This window comes from Schistocerca cancellata, chromosome 5 (genome assembly GCF_023864275.1).
Source record: "Schistocerca cancellata isolate TAMUIC-IGC-003103 chromosome 5, iqSchCanc2.1, whole genome shotgun sequence".
NCBI lineage: Eukaryota > Metazoa > Arthropoda > Insecta > Orthoptera > Acrididae > Schistocerca > Schistocerca cancellata.
Window position 1 is genome coordinate 270,182,965 of NC_064630.1, and position 23,981 is coordinate 270,206,945.

The following is a 23,981-nucleotide window of genomic DNA, read 5'->3' on the forward strand; positions in this document are numbered from 1 at the left end:
ATGCCTGTGACCAGACAGGATTATATGGTGGTGGGTGGATGTGTGGGACCCATCCCACATTTAGATCTATGCAGGGATATTAGCCACAAGCCATTTATGCATGAATCAATAAAACTATCAGAATTGTTGATTCTGCATACTGAACCATACATGGCTGGACTTGGGATATCACCTGGGTCTTTTAAGAGCAAGTAATGCACAAATTTAAATTCTGGAAAAACAGAAAAAAAAAACTTAAGAGAGCTGCTAAAAATCTGATGTTTCCAAGTTATGATTTTTTCGAACAAAAGCAGGACATTTTGGGAACCCTGTAGCTTTAGCACTTGACAGTAGTATGCTGGTTAACTGGGTAAGCTGCAGAACAATTTGTGGTAAACCACACCCTTCATGGTAAAAAATAAAATCAACATGGTATTCCCAATGTTTATCATTCATTATGCTTTCTTTGACCTTGATTCTGCAGATGGTGATTGGTTAACTGATTCAAACCACTGTGCAAGGATGTAGCAGGAGAATCCTACACTACGATCAGTTCACTTGCAAGGAATTAATTCTTTTAGGCCACCACTTCTATACTTTGATAATGCTTCAATTCATAGCCTCTTATCCAAGTTCATTTTCCCATTCACAAGATACATTAACTTCTCTGTAAAACAATATTTCATTAATTGCATCTGAAGGCACATCCAACTGCTCCTATGGAATAAGTTAATATTGTGCAAGATAAAACTTAGCTTTTGAGCAGTATCCCTTATGAAATCCTCAAACTTAACTGTTGAAACAACATATCATCAAAGGTTTTTCATGCAAATATAAATAGAGTGGCTGAAAGAAAGAATGAGAAGATCTGACAACTTTTGTTTGATGTTCATGGAAGAAAATGATTTTAAAACTTCACTTTGTTTGCAGTACTACCAACAAAAGAAACTGAATCTCAACTTTTACTTAGTGCTTTGATAAGAGAGCATATAAGCTTTTTCTGGCTCTTTTCCACAAACCAAACCACAATAATTGTATGATTGGGTGTTATGTTGGTGAATGCCACTGTTAAATAAATGATATTCAGTGTGACAATTGCCAACACATTTATGACTATTTGAGTTCTCAGACACAATACAGGGCAGCATTGACACTGAAACAATACCACATAATTTCAATGTTTAACTAACTTTGTCAAAATTGTTTGAGTATTCTGTTCCTTAATGAAAAACATGAATTACTTGTTGTTGCTCCAACATTTAATTACAAAAGGAATGACACAAAATTATAATTCATAACAATGATCACAGTTTAATAAGTTACATATAAAACATTTAATGTTGTCTATAATACAATGACAATTTGTTTTCAAGTTAAGTACAAAATTAATGGACTCAATTGACAAGGCTTCTGCTGTACAAGCATCACTTCTCACGATGTTTAGCAAACCAGTTTTTGTTTTAAATATAAAAATACAATGTATTTGGTTAATAAAAAGCAAAAGCCCCATCAACTTTTATCCACAAATTTTGCCTTGATCTACTATGTACAATTGATAAAATATCTCAACACAATACATATACACAATAAAAATGTACACTAACAAAAAAATTGCCATTACGGTCAGTCCATACAATTCAGCATAAAATATACAGCATTTTGAAGGAGTTTCTCTCTCTCTCTCTCTCACACACAAACACAAACCACTTGGGGAAAAAACCACAAAAACTTATGGATAATAAATGTTTACATGAATTGTCACGTTAAGAAGTCCTTTTATTTGGGTGATGATCATCTTCCATCTGTAACAAATTCAAATCACAGAATAATATACATTAGATAAAATATAAAGGAAGAAAATCGACAAATGAGCTTAGGGATAAACTGGAAATTTATATGTAGCAAAATAAAAATTTTGGTGTTTCTTCAAATGCCGAGGGTGCAACAAGAGATATGAGAATTTATAAATAGGGAGATAAGTTCACTGGAGTGTTGAGGTGTGTTAGAGAGCGAGACACACACACACACACTGAGTGAGAGAGAGAGAGAGAGAGAGAGAGAGAATTTTTCCTTGCCGTGTTGTCATGAAAATATGATAAAACACACATTAGTTTCTGCTGACATCTCAAACTGTTACAACATACACCCTTATAGTTTACTGATGGGAGCTTTGCTGGTACTAGTTCAGCATCTTAGAATGATGCTGTTAAGTCCTACTTTGTGTTTCAACGTATCTCCCTGCACCATGCCACCTAGCCCTTTATCTGGAATAGTTCCAAAACATAATCACATATTACATATGAGAAATGAAGTTTGCCAAAAGCATGGTATTGCAATGGATATTGCTTTATAAATAGTTCTGATTTGGTTTCAAACTACAAAATATGTATGCTCTTCTTAGCTTTCAGATGCTATAAAATACAAATTAAATTATGGGAATCAGTGCACAATAGAATGTTATAAATCATTTGAAACACATTTGCCTTTCATTCGTATGTTTGAGTGTATTAAATAAATAAAAGAAGCTGCCAAATTTATAAAAATCAAAAAAAGTCTAAAGAACGGAATAAATACATGTGAGTAAATCATTTAAGCAAAGTGGACTTGGACACACATTGAAAGCTATTTACATTCCTTTTATGGGGGATGCAAAGAAGCTGAGATGTGGCCTCAAATGTTTTTGGGACAGCATTATTTACCAAAATTCTCTGAAAAATTTTGCACTACTTATTTAGAAGGGATACACTGGTATCTGCAGCCCACCATTTCTCAAAGACAGTGAGTTAGAAAGCTCAGATTGTTACTCATACGAGGTGTGATTGGAAAGTTTTAAGAATGGATCCCCTACTGCTTACTACTTTGGCGGCCAGGTACATGGAGGGTGGGGAGTGAGTCATTGCCTTGTCCATGAACTCCCTCTGACAGGAAACCGCATTTCCTTTATTCAGTTCATTGTGAAAGCTGGTTGAGTGCAGGTCAGTTGGCTTGTTGCCAGATTCTGTCTGCGTGAAAATGGACATAAAAACAGAGAAATGAGTTTGTGTGAAAATTTTGTTTTAAAACTGGGAAATCAGCTTCTGAGACTTACGAACTGTTAGAAACAGCTTTTAGAGATAATTGTATGAGCCAGTCAAATGTTTTTGTCTGGTTCAACAGTTTTAAAAATGGCTGCAAATCATTTGAAGATGAATCATGGTCCGGTCGTCCTTCCACCTCAAAAACGAATGAAAATGTTGTGAAACTTAGTGCGCTCTGATCGTAGACTTACAATTAAGGAGATGGCTGATGAACTTAAATTAAGTTCCTATGGAGTTTAGTCAATTTCAACGGAAGATTTGAACATGTGTCGAGTGTCTGCAAAATTCATTCCAAAAGTTTTGTCAAGTGACCAGAGTGACCTTAGTGCGCTCTGATCGTAGACTTACAATTAAGGAGATGGCTGATGAACTTAAATTAAGTTCCTATGGAGTTTAGTCAATTTCAACGGAAGATTTGAACATGTGTCGAGTGTCTGCAAAATTCATTCCAAAAGTTTTGTCAAGTGACCAGAGACAATACTGACTTGAAGTGTGTCAGGAACAAATTAATCGGACTAAAAATGACCCAGATTTGTTAAATAGGATAATTACAGGTGACAAATCATCGGTATATGGATATGATTCTGAAACCAAAGTGCAGTCTTCGCAGTGGAAGATTACAGGTTCACCACGACTGAAAAAAGCATGGAAAAGTCAGTCGAAGGTGAAGACAATGTTGGTGAATTTTTTTATTATTTTTTATTTTTATTTTTGTGCATCATGAATTTACCCCTGGAGGACAGACAATTAACCAGGTATACTAAAAATGTGTCCTTGGGCGTTTGCGCAAAAAGGTGCGGAAGAAAAGGCCTGCATTGTGGAAAGACAGGAGTTGGGTGATACACCATGACAATGCTCTGGCTCATAGTGCCTTCTCCAGTGTTGAATTTTTGACCAAATTCAAAACTCCTGTGCTTTCACAACCACCATATTCCCCTTATTTGGCCCCTGTGGACTTTTATCTGTTTTCTAAACTGAAATTTTCACTGAAAGGGAAGCGATTTGACTCTATTGAAGACATCCAGGCAAACACAGAGAGCATCCTTAACACACTCCAGAAAAAAAATTTCAGGAATGTTTCCCAAAGTGAAAACACGGTTGGAGCCGGTATGTTCAGTCAGAAGGGGACTATTTTGAAGGAGATGCATCACAGTAGCATGTAAGTACCACCATTGTACAATTACAAGCCAATTTTTAAAAATTCCCAAACACACCTCATATGTGTGAGAATTTCACACTTCTTTGAACGGCCTCTAAAAACATTTGTGTATATTTCCATAAAAAACTCACAAGATTCAATTAGGAATTTACTGAAATATATCAAGAGAGGATTTTTACACAGGAGTACATAAGGCATTACTGTAACGTCTAAATACTGACATGGACCAAACTATGACAAGAACTCTTCCAACAAATGTGCTACACTAACTTTGAAAGGATTGTTGGTGTTTTCATAATAGCTCATTTTAATGCCGAGAATAACTCAAAAAAGCATAGCCATAGGAAAATTGTCTGTTATATCCTACAACAATTAAATAGAAAGAGGAATCCATTTCCAGGTCATAGAAAGATGTTTTTAAGACTTAGTACAGTAAAATAAAATAAAGTGGAAGATATTAATTCATCAAACATCTGTAAGTACTCTGCGAGTTAAAAATTAAAGCTCAAGCTGTATTTGATAACTGATCTTACATTTAGAGATATCTTGCACTGAAGAAACTTGACCAGTACTTTCACCAGTTACTAAATGGTAACATTCATTTTTTTCAAGGAGGATTCTACAAATGACGCAACTTTTTGTCAAAGAGGTTGCATGATACAAAGGTTAACCAACACATTCTTCAGTCATCATCAAGTGTGTTACTATTAATCTATCAATTTATGTTCACAACTGCCATAAATACACAGCAAAGCACCAACATCACTTGGGTGTCTTTAATGTCACCAATGCCTAAAAGATATTCCAGATTAGATTAACTGTTTTAGAAAATGCCAGACCCCAATTTTCCATATTTTATTACCTTTGTTCCCATTTATAGACAAGATACACATTTACACGGGCTGCTCAATAAAAAATGATAATTTTTTTATACTCATAATTTCTTGTGCTAGAATTTAACTTAATGTGTAACACACTATACTAGTTTCACTGTTGGCACTCCTGGCTTCCAACTGTGAGAGGTAGGCAAGCTGAGACGTGTGCAGTATCACCTACTGCAGTAATAGAGATGACGTGCAATGCAGATTTGAAATTCTGCTTTTGTCTGAAAAATCTTTGACTGAGGTTATGCAACGATACAAGTGACTATTGAGACTGTTCTTCCCTATGGCACAATCTGAGAAGGGTCGAAACTGTTTAAAGAGAGGAGACAATCAATCAGTTTCAATGGAAGGTGGACCCAGTGCTCCAGTTACTGCTCTTTATGAAGAAAACATCAATAGCACTTGCTGTAATTGTGCAAGATGATGGACAAATAATCTTTTGAACACCTTCTGAAATACTGGTGGAAGCTGCACCACGAGAGGCACAGCTACACAGTGCAAATGTTGTTACTGAATATCTCGCAAAAATCAATGCGAAGTGTATCCCTTACTCTCCATCATCATCAGCGGTAGTGATGGCTACAGAGGTGATTCTGAAAGGTGTTTCAAAAAATCATTTCCAACATGTCTTTTGCAGACTGGCGGAAATGCTGGGACAAATGCATGGCATTTAAAGGGGACTGGGAAAAAAATATCATTCTCCATTGGCCAGCTCACGTATAAAGACGTAAAAGATAATAAAAATTATACCAGCAGGAAATGTAACTTGTTTGTGGACGTAAAATTCAACATTTAGATACGGGCTTTAGAAGAGTGTGTGTGTGTGTGTGTGTGTGTGTGTGTGTGTGTGTGTTTGAAGTTTACGGGCGCTAAACAGCGTGGTCATCAGCGCCCAAACGCATGAAAACAGGAACACATGCAGTGAAGGGACTAAGACAAACAGCGAACAAGGAGAACGGCTAAAAGACACATACCTGACGCAGTTCCAAATCCTCACATACAGAGGCAAAACAAGAGGAGAAGGGACACACTAAAAAGGAAAGGAAACACAAGGAAAAGAGAACAGAAACCGAAGGGAAACAAGGAGGTAATCGTGACTGGCTGACCTCTTACCTAAAACCTGAGTGAGCCAGTCACCCAGCAGCACATTAAAACCCTCTCCCTAAAATCCGAGGCAACAAATTGGACAGGACACAAAACCGTAAGACCTTAACTACAGTCGTTGCGTCATCTTGTAAAATAGAGGGCAAATCCAGTGGCAGAGAAACCACCGCCCTCTGGTCAGAGAATAAAAGATAATCAAGGAAAATGTGGCGGACAGTAATCTGGACGCCACAAGAACTGCAGATTGGGGGGGTCCTCCCGCCGGAGTAAAAAACCATGCGTTAAGGGACTGTGCCCGATGCGGAGGCGAGTGAGGAGAACCTCATCCCGCCTGCATGACTGGTAGGACGTACGCCATGGCCGTGTGGACGCAGCTTATTTTCACCGACTGCCAGCCACTCCTCTTCCCACTGATGCATAACGCAAAAACACAGGAGGGAGGTAACAGCATGGAGGGGGACGGCACATTCAACAACGTGAGGGAGGGAACATGCTTCTTTGGCAGCCACATCCGCCAGTTCGTTTCCCCTAATACCCATGTGCCCCGGCACCCAGCAGAAGGAAACCTCCTTCCCTTGCCATTGCAGGTGGAGGAGGGCATCATGGATGTTCTGGACGACCATATCCGCTGGGTACAGGTGTTGCATGGTCTGAAGGGCACTCAGGGAGTCAGAAGAGATGAGGAACTTAAGACTGGGAACACACCTCATCTGCTCCAATGCCCGCAAGATCGCAAACAATTCGGCATCAAAGATGGTAAACGCCGCAGGAAGCCGTAACTTGACGACTCGATCAGGGAAAACAACAGCACAACCAACAGAGTCCCCCTGTTTAGAGACATCCGTAAATACTGGTACATGGTCGGGATGCTGGTTTAAAATATCAGAAAATAAGGAGGTAAAAACAAACGCAGGAGTGCAGCTCCTCCGGTACTCCGACAAGCCTAAAAGGACGCTGGGCCTCTGGAGCAACCAGGGAGGCAGGCGAGTAAAACCTTGTCAGTGGGGGGCCACACGCTCCACACCAAGGAACTCAAGCAAATGCTTGGCACGAATCCCAAATGGTCTCATTGCCCTGGGACGACTGGAAAAGAGACGTTCCATAGGCGGTCGGGCAATGGTAGGGTACGCAGGGGAGGTAGGGCAGGCAAGGAATTGACACACCCGTCGCACCATGAGGAGTTTCCGCCGGATGGCGAGCGGCGGTTCCCCTGCCTCAGCACACAGGCTGGGACTGGTACGGAAGGCACCAGTGGCCAGCCTGATACCCTCACGGTGTACTGCGTCAAGAATCTTCAGATACGAAGGCCTCGCTGACCCATACACGGTGCAACCATAGTCAAGACGCGATCAGACGAAAGCCCTATAAAACTGCAGCAGACGAGCCCGATCTGCTCCCCAGGACCGTTGGCTCAGACACTTCAAAATATTCAGTGCCTTCAGGGCCCGCACCTTGAGGTCTTTAAGGTGAGGCAACCACGACAACTTGGAATCAAAAGTGAGGCCCAGGAACCGCACAGTGTCGCTAAAAGGAAGAATGGTGTCCCTCAGACGCAATTCAGGGGAGGTAAAAAGACGTCGAGAACGATTAAAATGAACACACACACATTTGTCTGCAGAAAAGGTAAAACCTGTCTTCGCAGTCCATGCCTCTAATTGCTGTATCGTAAGCTGCAATTGCCAACTAGCAGTGACAAGACTGGAGGAAGAACAGAAAACAGCAAAATCGTCCACAAACAAGGAGCATTGGGCAGGACTTCGGATAGTGGACGTGATACTGTTAATGGAGATGAAAGAGGGTTACACTTAAAACGCTTCCCTGAGGAACACCATTCTCCTGCACAAACAAATCAGATAGCACATTACCAACCCTATAACGAAAGAGGCGGTGGGAAAGAAAGGACCGAAGGAAGATGGGGAGACGGCCACGAAAGCCCCACTCATGGAGTTGATTGAGGATATGGCGGCGCCAAGTAGTGTCATACGCCTTATGAATGTCAAAGAAGACACCAAGACAATGCTGGTTACGTAGGAAGGCCTGCTGGATGGCCGCCTCAAGCAGGGTCAAGTTGTCTATAGTTGAACGACATCCTCCGATAGCCACACTGAGAGTGGCTAAGGAGCTGCCTGGTCTCGAGCAGCCAAACCAGGTGACAGTTGACCATGCGTTCCAACGTCTTCCCAACACAGCTCGTCAAAGCAATACTTCGATAACTGCTGGGATGCGTTCGGTCCTTCCCCGGTTTGAGGAGAGGAATCAAAATCGCCTCCCTCCATGAGTCAGGGTACGTGCCGGATAACCATATCATATTAAAACAATTCAGGAGAACTTCCTTGGAAGGCAGCAACAAGTGCTGCAGCATGCTATACCGGATTTGATCATGACCAGGCGCAGTATCATGAGCCACAGACAGCGCCGAATCCAGTTCCCACATTGTGAAGGGGCAGTTGTAGGGGTTAAGAATTTGGAGACCGGAAGTCCAAGTGACCCCTCTCGATGGCAGTTCGGTAGCGGCAGAAATCTGGATCACAGTTAATAGTGGCGGTAGATTCCGCAAAATGCATGGCCAGTGTCTGGGCAATGTCTCTCGGCGCCGTGAGGAGACATCCCTGATGCAGCAATGCCGTGACAGGTAGTTGGCTGCGTGTCCCGGAAATCCTCCTGATGGCTTCCCATACTTTCGTAGAATTAGTGGAGCGGGAGATGGAGTTCAAGAACAATTGCCATGACCGTCGTTTGCTCTCTTTAATTACTCGCCGCGCTTTGGCCCTTGCCACCCGAAAGGCCGCAAGATTGTCAGCTGAGGGACGGCACTTGAAGCGGCGCAGAGCTGCACGGCGGGCTCTGATTGCAGAGCGGCACTCAGTGGTCCACCAAGGAACAGGACGCCTCTTGGGATGACCGTGGAATGGACAATTCAGCAGTATGGGAGATCACGGCTGTAACATGGTCTACCCATTCGTGGACGCTGGCACGGTGTTCCAAAACAGCCAGTTGGCTGAAAAGTGTCCAGTCAGCTCTGCAGAGGTGCCACTGAGGCGGCACTGATAATGCCACAGCCTCATCCAGGAGGCGAATCCAAAGGGGGAAGTGGTCACTAGAATGGAGGTCAGCAACAACCTCCCACAGAGCAGAATCCGCGAGTGCTGGAGAGCAAAAGGAAAGGTCAATAGCCGATGACGACCCGGAAGCAGTATAGAAATGAGTGGGAGCACCAGAGTTGAGGATGCACAGTTCTTCAGACATCATGAAGCTTTCCAGAATGCGACCCCTGGGGCAAGTAGTCAGAGAGCCCCATAAGACATATGAGCATTGAAGTCCCCCAAAAGAAGAAATGGGCGGGGGAGTTGGCTAATAAGGTCTGTGAGAGCCTCAGAGTCTATCACATCCTGACGTGGTAAGTAAACTGAACAGACTGTGAGCCTCCGACCCACAAGAAGGTCAACTGCAACTGCTTGCAAGTCTGTAACGAGAGGGAGCTCAGATGAGGGGTGCATGTCACGGACAAAAACCACAACACCACCCTTTGCCCTTTGCCCCGTCAGATCATCTTTTCGATATACGGTATAGCCCCGTAAAGAAGGAGCATCAGTGGCCCGAAAATGTGTCTCTTGGAGACATAAGCACAAAGGGCACTCTCTACAAGGAGTTGTAATTCGGCCACATGCGTCCTGAACCCATTCAGGTTCCACTGTAATATGGGAGCCAGTGATTAGGGTGGCTGAACTTTCACCCTTCCTCTGTGCTTCGGAGGAGAGTCCGTACTCGCCGGAGATTTATTCCTGGGGCGAGAAGATCGCCCCCGGTCGACATCAATGTCCATCAGCTCCGATGATGACCCACGGGAGATGTCAGACAGTACAATGGCCTCGTCATCGGATCGACCCTGACTAGTCTCCTCAGGTGGCAAAACCTTCACCTTCGGCGTCTTTGTCTTGGAGGGCTTAGAATGCAGAGCCTTGTCAACAGGTGGAGCTTTACTCGCCTGGGCAGAAGGCGCCATAGGGGGAGAGGCAGGAAGTACCCCAATGTCAGCAACCACAGCCTTGTCCGACGTTGCAGGGAGAGCCGCAGGTTGCAAAACAACCGCAGCAGCACAAGTGCACTGGCAAACGCAGGTATTAGTGCTAACACTAGCAACCTCCGTTTGCGTAGCAACAGTGGCCATTTGTACCGGTTTCTTCAGAGCGGAAGCGAAAGATGTTGTAAACACAGGAGGTTGCATGGCCTTAAAGAGCTTCTTGGCCTCACCATAGGGGATGCGCTTAGATGTTTTAATCTCCTGTATCTTCCGTTCTTTGAGATAGATGGGGCAGACCCGGCTCCAGACAGGGTGACTCCCAGAGCAATTCACGCACTTCACAGGCGATGAACAATCGGCTCCTTCATGGGCAGGCTGACCACATTTACTGCAAGTGGCTATCCCATTGCACCCCAACGTAGTATGCCCAAAGCGCTGACATTTAAAACAGCGCATTGGGTTGGGGAAATATGGCCTTACTGGCAAACTTAAGAACCCCACTTTAACATGCTCTGGGAGTCTCGGGCAACTGAATGTGAGAATAAACGAGTCGGATTTGACTAGGTCCCCATCGACTCGTTTCATAATATGCTGCACGTCAACAATACCGTCATCAGCCCATTCAGATTTTAACTCTTCTGTGGGGATATCCACCAAGTCCCTACATGTCACAACACCCTTACTATAGTTCAGAGTGGAGTGGAGCTCGGTCTCGATAGCGTACTCTCCGAGACAGGTTGCTTTCCGAAGAGAAGCGACTTGACGGGAACTAGAAGTCTCAACTAACAGAGTCCCATTGCGCAGTCGCTTCAGAGATTTAAGTGTTCCAGCAATTCCCTCATGACCCTTGTGGATGTAAAAGGGAGAAACCCTCTCAAAGCAACCCTCCTTCCGTTTAATAATCAAAAACACATTCTGATTATCAGCATGTGCTCTGTTACGACAGTCTGATAAATCTCGATCAACACCAGGTGCTGGAGGACTCGCAGCACGAAGTCGCTTCTTCGATGGGGTGTGTTCTCCTACCAGTGGCCCACCCAAGCCACTGGTAGGGGGAAATGTAGAGGTTGAAGGGTCCATTGCGGTCCCACGAGCAGCTAGGGAACTAAAGGTCCGCTCAGACAGAGCCCCGCGTGCCTGAGTAAGCCTTATACAACTGGGGTGCGGCAGGTGCCCCAAAGGTTGCCCGCTTGCGACTGTTCCACCCCAACAGCCATGTATCTCATAGGCGCGGAGCACACCGGAAGATTGAGGGGTTTTTATAGAGGTTGTCCTTCCTCGCAATCCAGGCGGTCAAGCCAAGATTACCATTCCCCGCAGCACACAACATTCCACCGCCGCGCCATACGGTGGTCGCTGAAGCACGTCCGGGGGTTACGGTGACAGGAAAATGGCAGCGCTGACCAGTCCCCAGCTCAGGACCCTGGGGTCGCCAAGCCCGTACTCAGCAAATGAATGCTGAGCCCCTGGGGGCGGCTTTAGAAGAGGATGATGTAACAAGTATGGATGATGTAACAAGTATGGATGATGTAACAAGTATAGCACACCTGACAGATGACTAGTGTGGCAGTTAAAAATAGTGAAGGAGGGCAACATTTGGCATTCGTAACTTTCAACAGATTAATTTATCAGCAATATCTTGAAGTTAGAAACAATGTTGCATGACCTTTTGTCACTTCTTAGTTACAAAATATGTGCTTTTGTTAACACTATTTACTGCTGACATTTAGCCAGGGTACTATTAACAATAATAATACCCACTGGCATTCACAAAACAACCTACACAGTATACTGTAAACATACTTACAATTTAATTTATTCAGAAATATGTGTCCCCACAAACCATAGACCATGCAGTGGTGGGGTGTCTTGCATGTCTCAACATTACAAGTGCAACCACACCAGAAGGCTATCTACAGAGTGGTCACTGAAGATGGGCAGCAGCATTCCCAGTAGTTGCACGGGCAAGTCTAGATAGTCTAGATAAACTGATGTGGCCTTGCTACATTAGCCAACATGGGCATTCTATGTTGGCAATGTGGCACAGCTGAAAGCATGGGAAACTACAGGTATAATATTTCCCAAGAAAGTGCAGCTACATTGCATGGTTTAATGATGATGCAATACTCCTGGTTAAAATGTTCCAGATTGAAAATGGTTACCCACCTGAATCTCTGGAAAGGTACACTAAAGAGGATGTTCTTACCAGGAAGAACAAAACTGGCATTCTATATGTCATAGAATGGAATGTTAGATCCTATAATTGGGCATGTGGGTTAGAGAACTTGAAATGAGGAATGGGTAGATTGAGGTTAAATACAGAGTGGTGTAATGAAGAAAAGGATTTCTGTTTAGATGAGTACAAGATTACAATCACAAAATCAAGGAGTGGTAACAAAGGATACGATGAATAATGAATTAGAAACTACGAAATTAATAGGAAGTGTAGTGAATACATTTTCATGCTCAAGATAGACACAAAGCCAATCTCACTAAAGTAGTGCAAATGTAAATATGAAACTGCAAAATTATATGATGAGATACAATAAATTATTCAATATACACTGAGGTGACAGAAGTCATTGGATACCTCCTACTATCATGTTGGACATCCTTGTACCCGGTGTAGTGCAGTGCAACTCGGCTTCGCAAGGACTCAACAAGTCCCCTACAGAGATCTTCGGCCATGCTGCCTCTATAGTTGTCCACAACTCCAAAAGTGTTGCTTGTGCACGATTTTGTGTACAAACTGATCTCTCAATTACATTCCATAAATGTTTGACGGGATTCATGTTGGGCAATTTTGGTGGCCAAATCATTCGCTCTAACTGTCCAGAATGTTCGTCAAACCAACCGCAAACAACTGTGTATTGATGACATGATGCACTGTCGCCCATAAAAATTCCCCATTGTTTTGGGAACATGAAATCCACGAATGGCTGCAAATGGTCTCCAAGTATTCAAACACAACCATTTCCAGTCAATGATCGGTTCAGCTTGACCAGAGGACCCTGTCCATTCCGTGTAAACACAGCACACACCATTATGGAGACACTGCCAGATAGCACAGTGCCTTGTTGACAACTTTTGTCCATAGCTTTGTGGGATCTGTGCCACACTCAAACCCTACCATCAGCTCTTATCAACTGAAATCAGGACTGCAGAGTCCCACATAAATGGACCACAAAGAAACTGTTAGTACAAATCATTCTAAATTTTGCCACTAACTTCACAAAAATATCGACAAACAACTAAAAATCACATTTTCTTATACACTGCAGTAAAGTCAATGAAATGAAGCAGACTCTCGCACATCGACATCATCACATAGAAATGGCATAACAAACAAAAAACGCACTTGAAAATGGGAATCATTTCCCGAAACGTGTTGTGCGAAAAATAAAGAAAATCATGAATGGTAGCAGATGAGTTATTTATAACCAAAGCTATTGTTTTCACAGTCGCAGGCTTTCAGAAAAATTTATTATGGATCAAATCAGATTAATCCTTGCTAACACCTGCTTGAGACAGAAGGCTTGTATGCATTGGAGAGACCTGGAGACAATGTAATTCAGCAGCTGATGCTGAAGAAATTGCATTATGGTTGCACAGGGGACCTGGATAACTTGGGACAACCAGAGGTTGTTGAGATTTACAAAGAGATGATAACAGGTAAAAGAAACATGATAGAAGATGAATGGGTGATTTTTTGAGATGGATTACTGAGGACAGCAGGAACAGCTAGGCAAAGTAACAAAGGCAGCAGAAATCCTTGGGTAATTTAATTGACTAAAGAAGAAAATTTGGAAATGCAACAAATGAATATGGCAAAAGAGAGTAAAGATGTCTCAAAAATGAGATTCACAGACATTGCAAAATGGCAAAGCAGGATAGGCTACAGGAGAAGTGTAACGCTTTAGAAGAACGTATGACTACAAGAAACAAAAATACTGTGTATAGGTTTATTTAAAAAAATAATAACCTTTGGTGGGAAAAAGACAAGCTGGTCTGTGAATATCAAGAGCTCAGATCATAAGCCAGAACTATGGAAAGAAGGCAAAGCTGAAGAGTGGAAGGAATATTTAGAATGGCTGTATAGACGAAAGAAATTGTACAATATTAGGGAAAGGGAAGAAGAAAAGGATGAAGATGAAACAAAGCCTACAATACCGCAAGAATAATTTGAGAGCGATCTGAAAGACCCAAGCAGAAACAAGGAGCCTGGAGTAGATGACATTTCCCCAGAATTATGATTCTTGGTGAGGACCAATCATGGCGTAACTGTTCCACATGGTATGCAGCATACACAAGACAAGTGGAGAACATCACAGTCTCTAAGAGGCATCTCATAAAAAGATGGACTTGCCACGAAGTGTATGTATGAGTCATCGGTTCAATAAGTCGTGGCTGAATAACACTAACATGAATCTTCTACAGAAGAAGGGATGGTATTTATAAGTAGATATGGAGCAAGAAAAATTTGGCTTCTGGAGAAATTTAGGAACATGTGAGGCATTACCAAACTTGTGAATTATATTAGAAGGTGTGTGTGGTTGTGGTGGTGGTGGGGTGGGGTTTGCGGCACCCTTTATAGCATCTTACATAATGTTGACTGGAATAGCTTCTTTGAATTGTTAAGTTATCAAAAACATAATAGGGCAGGCAGAAGGTCTTCTACAGCTTGTAGAGAAACTAGACTGCAGTTATAAAGAGTTGAGAACGCAGTAGAGGAAACCAAAGGGAATGTCAAAAAAGAAATTAAAGTTTAGGGAGAATAAATAAAAACATGGAAGTTTGTTGATGAATTTAAAATTCTCCCTAAGAGTTGCCAAAGACTTGAAAGATCAGGTAAATGCAATGGAGTGTCTTGCAAAGAGGTTATAAGATGAACATCAACAAAAGTAGTTGAATTAAATCAACTGAAGCAATTAGATCAGAAAATGAGAAACTAAAAGCAGTGGACACGTTTTCCTATTTGGAAGCACAATAACTGACAATGGCCGAAGCAGAGAGGATGTCAGATTGCTGACTGCAAATAGAAATGTATTTCTGAAGGTTATTTTGCTGTAGTGTAGCCTACATCTACATATATACTCCATGTATGTGTGTGGTGGAGGGCACAATTTGCACCAACGTACTATTCCTCCCTCCCTCTGTTCCACTCGCAGATCGTGTGAGGGAAAAACGACTGTCTGAACGCCTCAGTATGAGCTCTAATTTCTCTTATCTTTGAATGGTGATCATTGTGCGATTTGAAAGTTGGTGGTAATAATATATGCGCTACATCCTTGGTGAAGACCGGATTTCAGAATTTAGTGAGCAGCCCCTTTCATTTAGTGCATCATCTATCTGCAAGTGTGTCCCACTTCAAACTTTTAATCAGATTTGGTACACTCTTGCGATGGCTAAATGTACCAGTCACGAATCTTGCTGCTCTTCTTTGGACCTTCTCAATCTCTTGAATCAGACCCAAGTGGTAAGGGTCCCATACAGACGATCAATACTCTAATAAGACTGGACGAACTAATGTATTGTAAACAAATCTAGAGTTCGCCTTGTTCGTTACTTGTGTAATCTGCTCATTGCATTTGAGATGATTTTGAATAGTCACACCCAAATACTTGACGGATGTTACCGCTTCCACAGACTGTGCATTTATTTTGTACTCTTACATCAATGGGGATTTTCGCCTTGTTATACACAGTAGGTTACACTTACTAATATTGAGAGAGAACTGCCAGTCATTACACCACGCATTTATTTTCTGCAAATCCTCATTGATTTGTTCACAACTTTCATGTGATACTACTTCCTTTAGACTACAACATCATCGGCAAACAGTCTAATACCACTGTCAATACCATCAACCAGATCGTTTATGTAAATAGTAAAAAGCAGCGGACCTATTATGCTGCCCTGGGGCACATCTGAAGTTATGCTTGTTTCTGTTGAAGTCGCCCTGTTCAGGATGACATATTGCTTCCTGCCTGTTAGGAAACTTTCTATCCAATCGCATATGACATAGAATAGACTGTAAGCATGAACTTTTTGTTGCAAGCGACAGTGCGGAACTGAGTCGAACGCCTTTCGAAAGTCGAGAAATATGCCATCAACCTGGGAGCTGGTATCTAGAGCCTGTTGTATATCATGCACAAAGAGGGCCAGCTATCTCTCGCATGACCGCTGTTCCCTAAAACTGTGTTGGTTTCTGCAGATGAGCTTCTCAGAATCTAAAAAGGTCATTATGCCTGAACACAAAATATGTTCCATTATTCTAAAACAAATTGACGTCAGTGAAATTGGCCAGTAATTATGTACATCCAATTTTCTACCCTTTTTACAGATTGCTATGACCTGGGCCTTCTTCCAGTCCCGTGGAACTTTCCGCTGTTCCAACGATCTCTGATAGATGATGGATAAGAATGGTGCTATATTTGTAGCATATTCAATATATAATCTTATGGGGTCACAGTCTGGGCCAGATGCCTTCCCGGCGTCTAAGGATCTTAACTGTTTTACAATCCTAGATTCACTAACCACAATGTCGGCCATCCTTGAGTTTCTTCAGTCATTGAAAGGGGGAATGGTGTTGCAGTCCTCTACCGTAAATGAGCTTTTGAAAGCTAAGTTTAGAATTTCGGCCTTCTGTTTATCATCACCCGTTACATTACCCGCGCTGTCAGCAAGAGAAGTTATTGAATTATTTGTAGCATTCATAGATTTTACATATGACCAAAATTTTTTGTGGTTATTTTTAGAAACTGCAGATAAAATATTGCTTTCAAATTCGTTAAGAGAATCTCTTATTGACCTTTTGACAGCTGCTTTCATTTCACATAATTTCTGTTTGTCAGCGGAGCAGTGACTACACTTAAAACGACTGTGCGAAATTCTCTACTTCCTCAGCAACTTCCTAATGTTTGTTGTACTAAGGTGGATCCTTTCCCTCCCCTATATTTTTGCTAGGCACATACTTCTCTAGCACATAGTGGGCAATACCTTTAAATTCCTACCAAAGATGCTCAATATCTTTGTGTGCCGCGGTGAATGCTTGGAGCTGACTATGAAGATATTCATTAATGACACTTTTATTTGCTTTCCCAAACAAGAAAAATCTACACTGTTTCTTTGGTTTTTGTGCAACTTCCACTGACATAGAAGCCACAATGACATTATGGTCGCTAATACCTTCTTCTAGATTAACTTCCTCAAAAAGATCAGGTCTGTTTGTCACCAAAATATCTAATATGTGGTTTTCTAACCAATTGCTCAAGGTTGTACATTGAGAGTGCTCCTAGAATAACTTCATACGAGTCTTTGCTTCGGCCTGTAGCGTTGCAGCTATTACGTGTCTGCAGATTTTTGCAGTAAGTTTTGTTACGTTATGGCAAGCTGTTTTGGAAGCCTGCAGTATAGTAGCATTCAGCGGCGGCCGACTTGTGGCCTGCCGAATGCATCGGTAAAGCGGATCGTGAGAATGCTCACTGTGGCATGCACTAAAATCACTTGTTCACTTCACCTAAGAAACTAAATAACTATGTTAAATATAATCTGTTTTATTCCTAATTTGGTACATGACCTTTTGTTATTCATATGAACTTTGTGTCAAAATTGGATATCACTACCTATAATAGTTTCGGAGATATATATATATAAAAAAAAAACACTTAACCGACACTTAAGAAAGTAAATTCAGATAGGAACAATAACAGTTTATATTTATTTTGTCATTTGATAACAGTAATAGCACTCTCAGTGTGACGATTTATTATATAAAGAATTTCAATTCTAAACTTTTCGTAATTTTTCTTTCGTAATGAAAATAACAGTTTTAAAAGTTAATATTTATATTGTGTGTTAGGGTGAGAGTAAATGAGAGTGAATGTGAGCATGTATGTGGGACATAAGTCAAATTTCAATTCCATATTGTATTACACCTTACACAAATAACAAGTGTTACACCACCAGGGTTTCATGAAAACAGTAAATTCCCCTAAATGGCGGATGACTTACGTCTATGAGTATTTGCTTTTGTAATAAGGAAGCCAGAAAGGTAATAAGAGGATAATCAGTTCTAAAGTATATTTCAAGCTTAGTTTTCTCTTAGTTTTCGTTTGGTTTGGTTTGGTGGAACATTTTGTTAATATTTGCAGCATGAAATGGCATAAATGCATCTGCAAATGTTGATTGGAGTAAAACAGTTTAAGAGCGAATATGATCTTGAAAGATTGATCTGATTGGCTGTTCGTTTTGCTCAACCAATCACAGTTAAGTCTTCCCCACACAATGGAATGAGTTATATGCCCTGAAAGCAACGGCATTCAGTCAGTCGTGGACTAGCTGCTGGATGAGAAGGTAATGTCCGAAAAAGTTATTTGTAAAATGAAGAATAGACTGTTATTTCACATTCGGTTTATATCGCCATGCAAGCAGATGCATTTACGGATAGTTCTGTGAAGTTTGGGAGATTTTTGAGTGTTTGTTGTAGAGAAAACCGCGTGTGAAACTATCGGTCTTTGTGAAGAATTCTGCGTGGCGTGTTCAGTATGCATTTACAGAACATTTCTTGGTGAGCATCTTCCTTTGAAGAATCCAATGGAAAGGACTGAGTGTGAAACTTATTTCGTAGCAGAGTACTGACTGTATTAATCTTGTAATATTTTGGATTGGACTTAGTACATTTGTGGCTGTCTTGTGTGTGATATAAGCTGTGTGAACTAGCAGTAGATGTGCTATTGACGTAAATGTGGGCTTGTTGACAATAAAAAACATTAGTATCGAGAAGAGGACATTTTCAATGAATGAAGAAAGCATCCACTTTTGCCAGTTATTGCTATAGATTTATAGGTTTACTTTGTTACCTGAGTTACAAGGACTATGTAATTGTAAGTATGGATGATGGTTTTCTTCAATGCTGCTTGTAACATCGTCTATGTAGTACCTATGAATGCAGAGCAATGGATGGTGAACGAACACTGTACTGAGGTAGGTGGACATTTGATTTACAGCTTGCTTCACTCAGTGCTAGCGAATATTTTAACACCGCTCTGCCGCATGCCCCCTGTGATAAATGTGTAATTTTCCCAGTCAATGGATGCTAGATTAAAGTTTACACCTATAACTAATGCATAATTTGGATATTTATTTCCTTTGTACTCAAGACATTCCCTGAAAGGTTCTGCAACATTTGTTGCGGATGCTGGAGGTGTCTGATCGACAGCTTTATCCAGACTATTTCGCAGTCCGACCCTAACTGCAATGAACACACCACCTCCCATAGCATCAGTCCTATCCTTCCTAAACACCATCCAATCCAAGTTCAAGATTTCACTGCTATTTATGTCTGGTTTTAACCAGCTTTCGGTACCTAATACAATATTGGCATTGCTTCTGTTTATTTCGGAGGGTAACTTGGGGATCTTGCTACAGACACTTCGATAATTTACTAACATGAGATTTAGCATATTTAAACCCTTTGGAATGACCTGTTTAGACGAACTAACAATTTTTACAGTTGGCATACCCACATGAGTGTCATGAACTGGTAATTTTTCAGGACAATGGTTTGTTTCCTGTGGAGAGGAACTTAATCTAAGAAACCCCCATGTGCACGCCCCAAGTACTGTGCTACCCATGTAGCCTTGTACGAAGTGAAATGTGAGCGATAAACAGTTCAGGTGAGAATAGTATAGCTAAGCGATCTAAATGTGCTGATACAGAAGGATACTAAAGATTTAAATCACATAACCAATGGAAGAGGCACTAAATTGAGCACAAGGGAAAAAATCCTTATGGCGTAACCTGGCTAGAAGACTGAACAGGCTGATATAATGCATAATAGGACATCAAGAAATAGTCAATTTGATAAAGGAATAAAGAGTGACGGTAAAAATTGTAGAGAGGGACGAAATCTTGAAAACACGTAAGTATGAAGCATTTAAGTATGATGCAGTACTGGGCAAGAGAGAGACACTTGCACGTGGTAGATTAGTGGGTTTAAATCCATCAAATCTATTTCTGGGTTGAATATCATAACACAAGCATGAATGGCAGCATCTTCAAGGTGGTCTTATTCTGGAGGAACAAATGAAAAGGCTGAAGTAAATTTTTAGATAACACGGTTGGAGATAAATTTGCAATAGATCGCTGTTTTATCACTTAATGAGACAGTCGAGATTGCAAATAATCATTTATTTAAAAGGATGACTGGTTTTGGCCTTTATGCTAGCCTTCTTCGGACGTATGGCACCATATGGCTGAAACTGGTGGTGCCCAGAACAGACTCCTATAAGTACGAGCTGGTGCATCTGCCATTTTGTTTTCCAGAACTCTGAAGTGTAAATAGGGAGTTTACGCAGACGAAAACCACCCTTGATTTTTCCAGCATTTCGTAGCCGACATTACATTTCTCCTGGGTGAAAATACACTTTTTCCTTGTTAATTAACAGTATACTTCTCCTCAGAACTGCAAAACTTATCAATAATTTGAATGGTCATGGTTTTAGAAAACGGTGTAGAATTTCCTTGGCCCTATAGAAAAAAAAAAAAAAAGTTTATTGGAAAGATCTTTGACGTGCAGAAACATGCACGCTGCATATTTTCGTATTAGGAAAGTATAAATTTGAATTCCACCAAACACCTCATGTTAACTTCCGAAAGCATTAAAGTCGAGATCCCGATGCACTTTTGTAAGCCAGTCATAGTTCATGTCACATGATCTCGCCAGCCAATATTCAGAGCACAGGACACGTGATGTAGTCAGCCAATAGCAATATCACTTAAGTAGCGTGTACACACAAATTGGAAATTTTAATGGTTTACATTAATATACATAGTGTTGCTACAACAAAAGCAAAGCTTCCACATATAATATTGGTCTCAAAGATTAACAAGCTGCAAAAGATAAGCTTTCACATATAATATTGATCTTTTTTGTGCATGTTATACTTGAAGAAACATCACACAAATGTGACAGTAAAATTTTTAGTAACAACATAAATGTCTGATTTTCTGGGCTCAAAATTCTTCTAAAAGGTCGTCCTCAGAGAGCTGATTTTTAAATGAGAAACAAACGCTCTGTGATTTAAGAAATTCATCGCACATTCTGACACACAGTTCAGTTTACCTAAAAGAAAATTTACTTTGAAAGTACCGCTTTTCAAACAACCAATCGTAATATTTTCTTGCGACCTGTTAGAAATAGGTTCGTTTCAGCAGCTGCCAGAGAACGCCAGATAACAGGCGTCAGCGCAGTTATGATGATGCACAAAGCCCGAATGTTTGTACATGTAAAACATTAAAAGATCTTACATTATGTCATAAAAGAAACAAGACATCAGAGGATGCTCCAAGAGCATCGGAATTTCGTGAACCATACTAAAATGTGCACATTTAAAGTGCACATTCGTATGTCCAGATTCCCAATGAAGTAGACCTCAACCTGATATTAAGCTTTTCAGTGAGGTTTACTGGATGTAAATTTTATTGGAGCACCAGTATTGTACTATATCATGTTTGGTTCTTTATTATGGCATAATGCCATACGTGATAGAAGATGAAAACATGCGCTTTAAATGCAGCGAACAGTTGAAACTATCTAGTACTGTGGATTACATTTTGTTTCAAATACATTGACTGCCTCTGCGGAAAAGGTCAATAAAAGTCAAACTCCTTTAGCAAACAGACAAAAATAACTTCATTGTTCTGCAAGGCGATTAATGCTTCACTGTCAGAAAGGTGGAAATAAAAAAACATGGGTCACGTGGAGACTACCCACTATAACTCAGACTGCTCTGCGCATCAGCCCCGGATCTACACTTGTGCACCAGGTAAAAAAAAATAAAAAAAAAAAAAATAAAAAAAAATAAAAAAATCGAATTTTCAAAAAAAAAAAAAGTTCATCTTTTAGCGCAAATCTTTCTGAAAAGTCTGAAACATAAAGCATACGTGTTCGAGGAAATCTAAGACATGTTACAAGGGGGAACTTAAATAGTGGCAACTATTTATTTACAACCGATACAAAAGATTTACATGCTTGCACCTTATACTGACCTTCAAAGTAGTCACCAGTGTTGTGTAGAACCCATTGCCAGTGATGTGGAAGGCGTAGTATACCATTAGCAGAGCCTATTTTGTTGACGGTGCGAATGGAAAGGTCTACTGCCTGTCGAATCTCTAGAACAGTTCTGCAGCGAATGCTACGAAGCGGTTCCTTCATCTTCAGAATCAAACCAAAGTCACAAGGACTTAAGTTCCATCGACCGAAGAGAGCAACCACAGCTTGCGCTGTATGCGCCCAGGCACTGTCGTGCAAAACAATGGGTGGATTGCGCAGAAATTGTCGCAGCTTCTTCTGCAAAGCTGGTCGCAGGTGATGCTCCAAAGACAAACAGTAATACTGTCAAACTTCTTGAGAGATGTGCGCTACAAGATGAACATATTTTTGAAAATTCGATTTCATTCTAGTAATACTGTGCATTGATGGTCTGCTGTGAGGGAACGTAATGCGTTACGACATCATCAGCACAGTCGTACATGAGAATAACCGTAACTGCTAACGGTGTACTACGCCTTCCACATTGCTGGCAATGGGTACTACACAATGCTGGTGACTACTCTGAAGGACGCTTTAACAGGTGCAAGCATGTAACTCTCTTGCATCAGTTGTGAACAATTTGTTGCCACTATTTAAACTCCAACCCTCGTATTTTGTCTTATATGTGAAAAGTGCAGTGCCACGTCTCTTCATACAGCATTTTTCTGTTGCACGTCACTGTATTTCGCTCTGTGAAATTGAAACGTGTATATTTTGTAATGGACCCCATCAAACTATATTTAGGACAGTGGAAATTGAAATGTCCTGTGGTGCCTCTCCTGCTCCCAGTTGGTCGGATTGTCAGCCTGCCCTCTGTTTTTTAAAAATAAATAAATAAATAAATAAAAAAATCAATCTCGCAATTAATAACGGGTGGGATTATTCGTAATTGGGAGAACAAGAACTCTTCAGAAAATATGCACATTGCCTATTAGCTAATAACTTGCTGTTTTGTGTGACGTAACCAATATAACAAGAGACAAGCAAGAAAGTACACATTACTTCAGTCCTTAGTTCTTGGCATTTTTTTGTCTGTAATCTTGCTACAGCTTTACACGGTGTGCTTTCCTTTCTGCAAAAGGATCTATTACCTAATCAAATGTTTTGCTACATGAAAAATCGAAATGTCGTTATCTAATATTGAAAAAGTTGTTAATACAAGTAATACCCAAGACTGGTGCGGTTTCTCGATTGGTTTCGTGTATTTTGTCACTGTCTGCTTGATAAAACAAAATAGCCCTTTCTAATATTGCAGCAGTTTTATAACGCACACCAAATAAACGAGACTGTTTTGGCACAAACGGTCATTTTTATAAAACGACAGAATGTAATTCACAAAGTACCAATATCAAATGCCTATTAGGCCTACTACAAGCACAAAGCTTTACGTTTGGAGATAGTTCCACATTTCATTCATATGCTCCAGCTTCTCAAGCATAAGATCGAAAAGTAGTAGTATGAGATTTTTATATAAATTTGGAATCGTCATTTTCTTCCATAATTTGTGTGATGTCCCCGTTTCTTATCCTTCCTGGTTCTAACAAACAATCTTGTTATTTCTAATTCTGTAACTATTCCTACCAGTGTCAAAACTTATTCTCCGGTTAACTTCACTAACCCTGCCACAATCACTGGTTTAGTTTTCCCGTGTTTATTCTCCGGT

At 41.0% G+C, this 23,981-nt stretch overlaps 1 protein-coding gene across 2 annotated transcripts in view; it reads right to left on the reverse strand.

The window, feature by feature from the left end:
• Positions 1 to 1,110: 1,110 nt before the first annotated feature.
• The window catches only part of LOC126187334 (uncharacterized), a 109,691-nt gene continuing 86,820 nt past the window's right edge, over positions 1,111 to 23,981 (reverse strand). The window contains exon 5 of one of the 2 annotated variants that reach the window (XM_049928357.1): positions 1,111 to 2,243. In XM_049928357.1, the coding sequence (XP_049784314.1) occupies positions 2,232 to 2,243 (12 nt within the window). In that variant the 3' untranslated portion in view covers positions 1,111 to 2,231. The remainder of the gene's footprint in view (positions 2,244 to 23,981) is intronic. The other variant, XM_049928356.1, reaches the window with a different exon arrangement.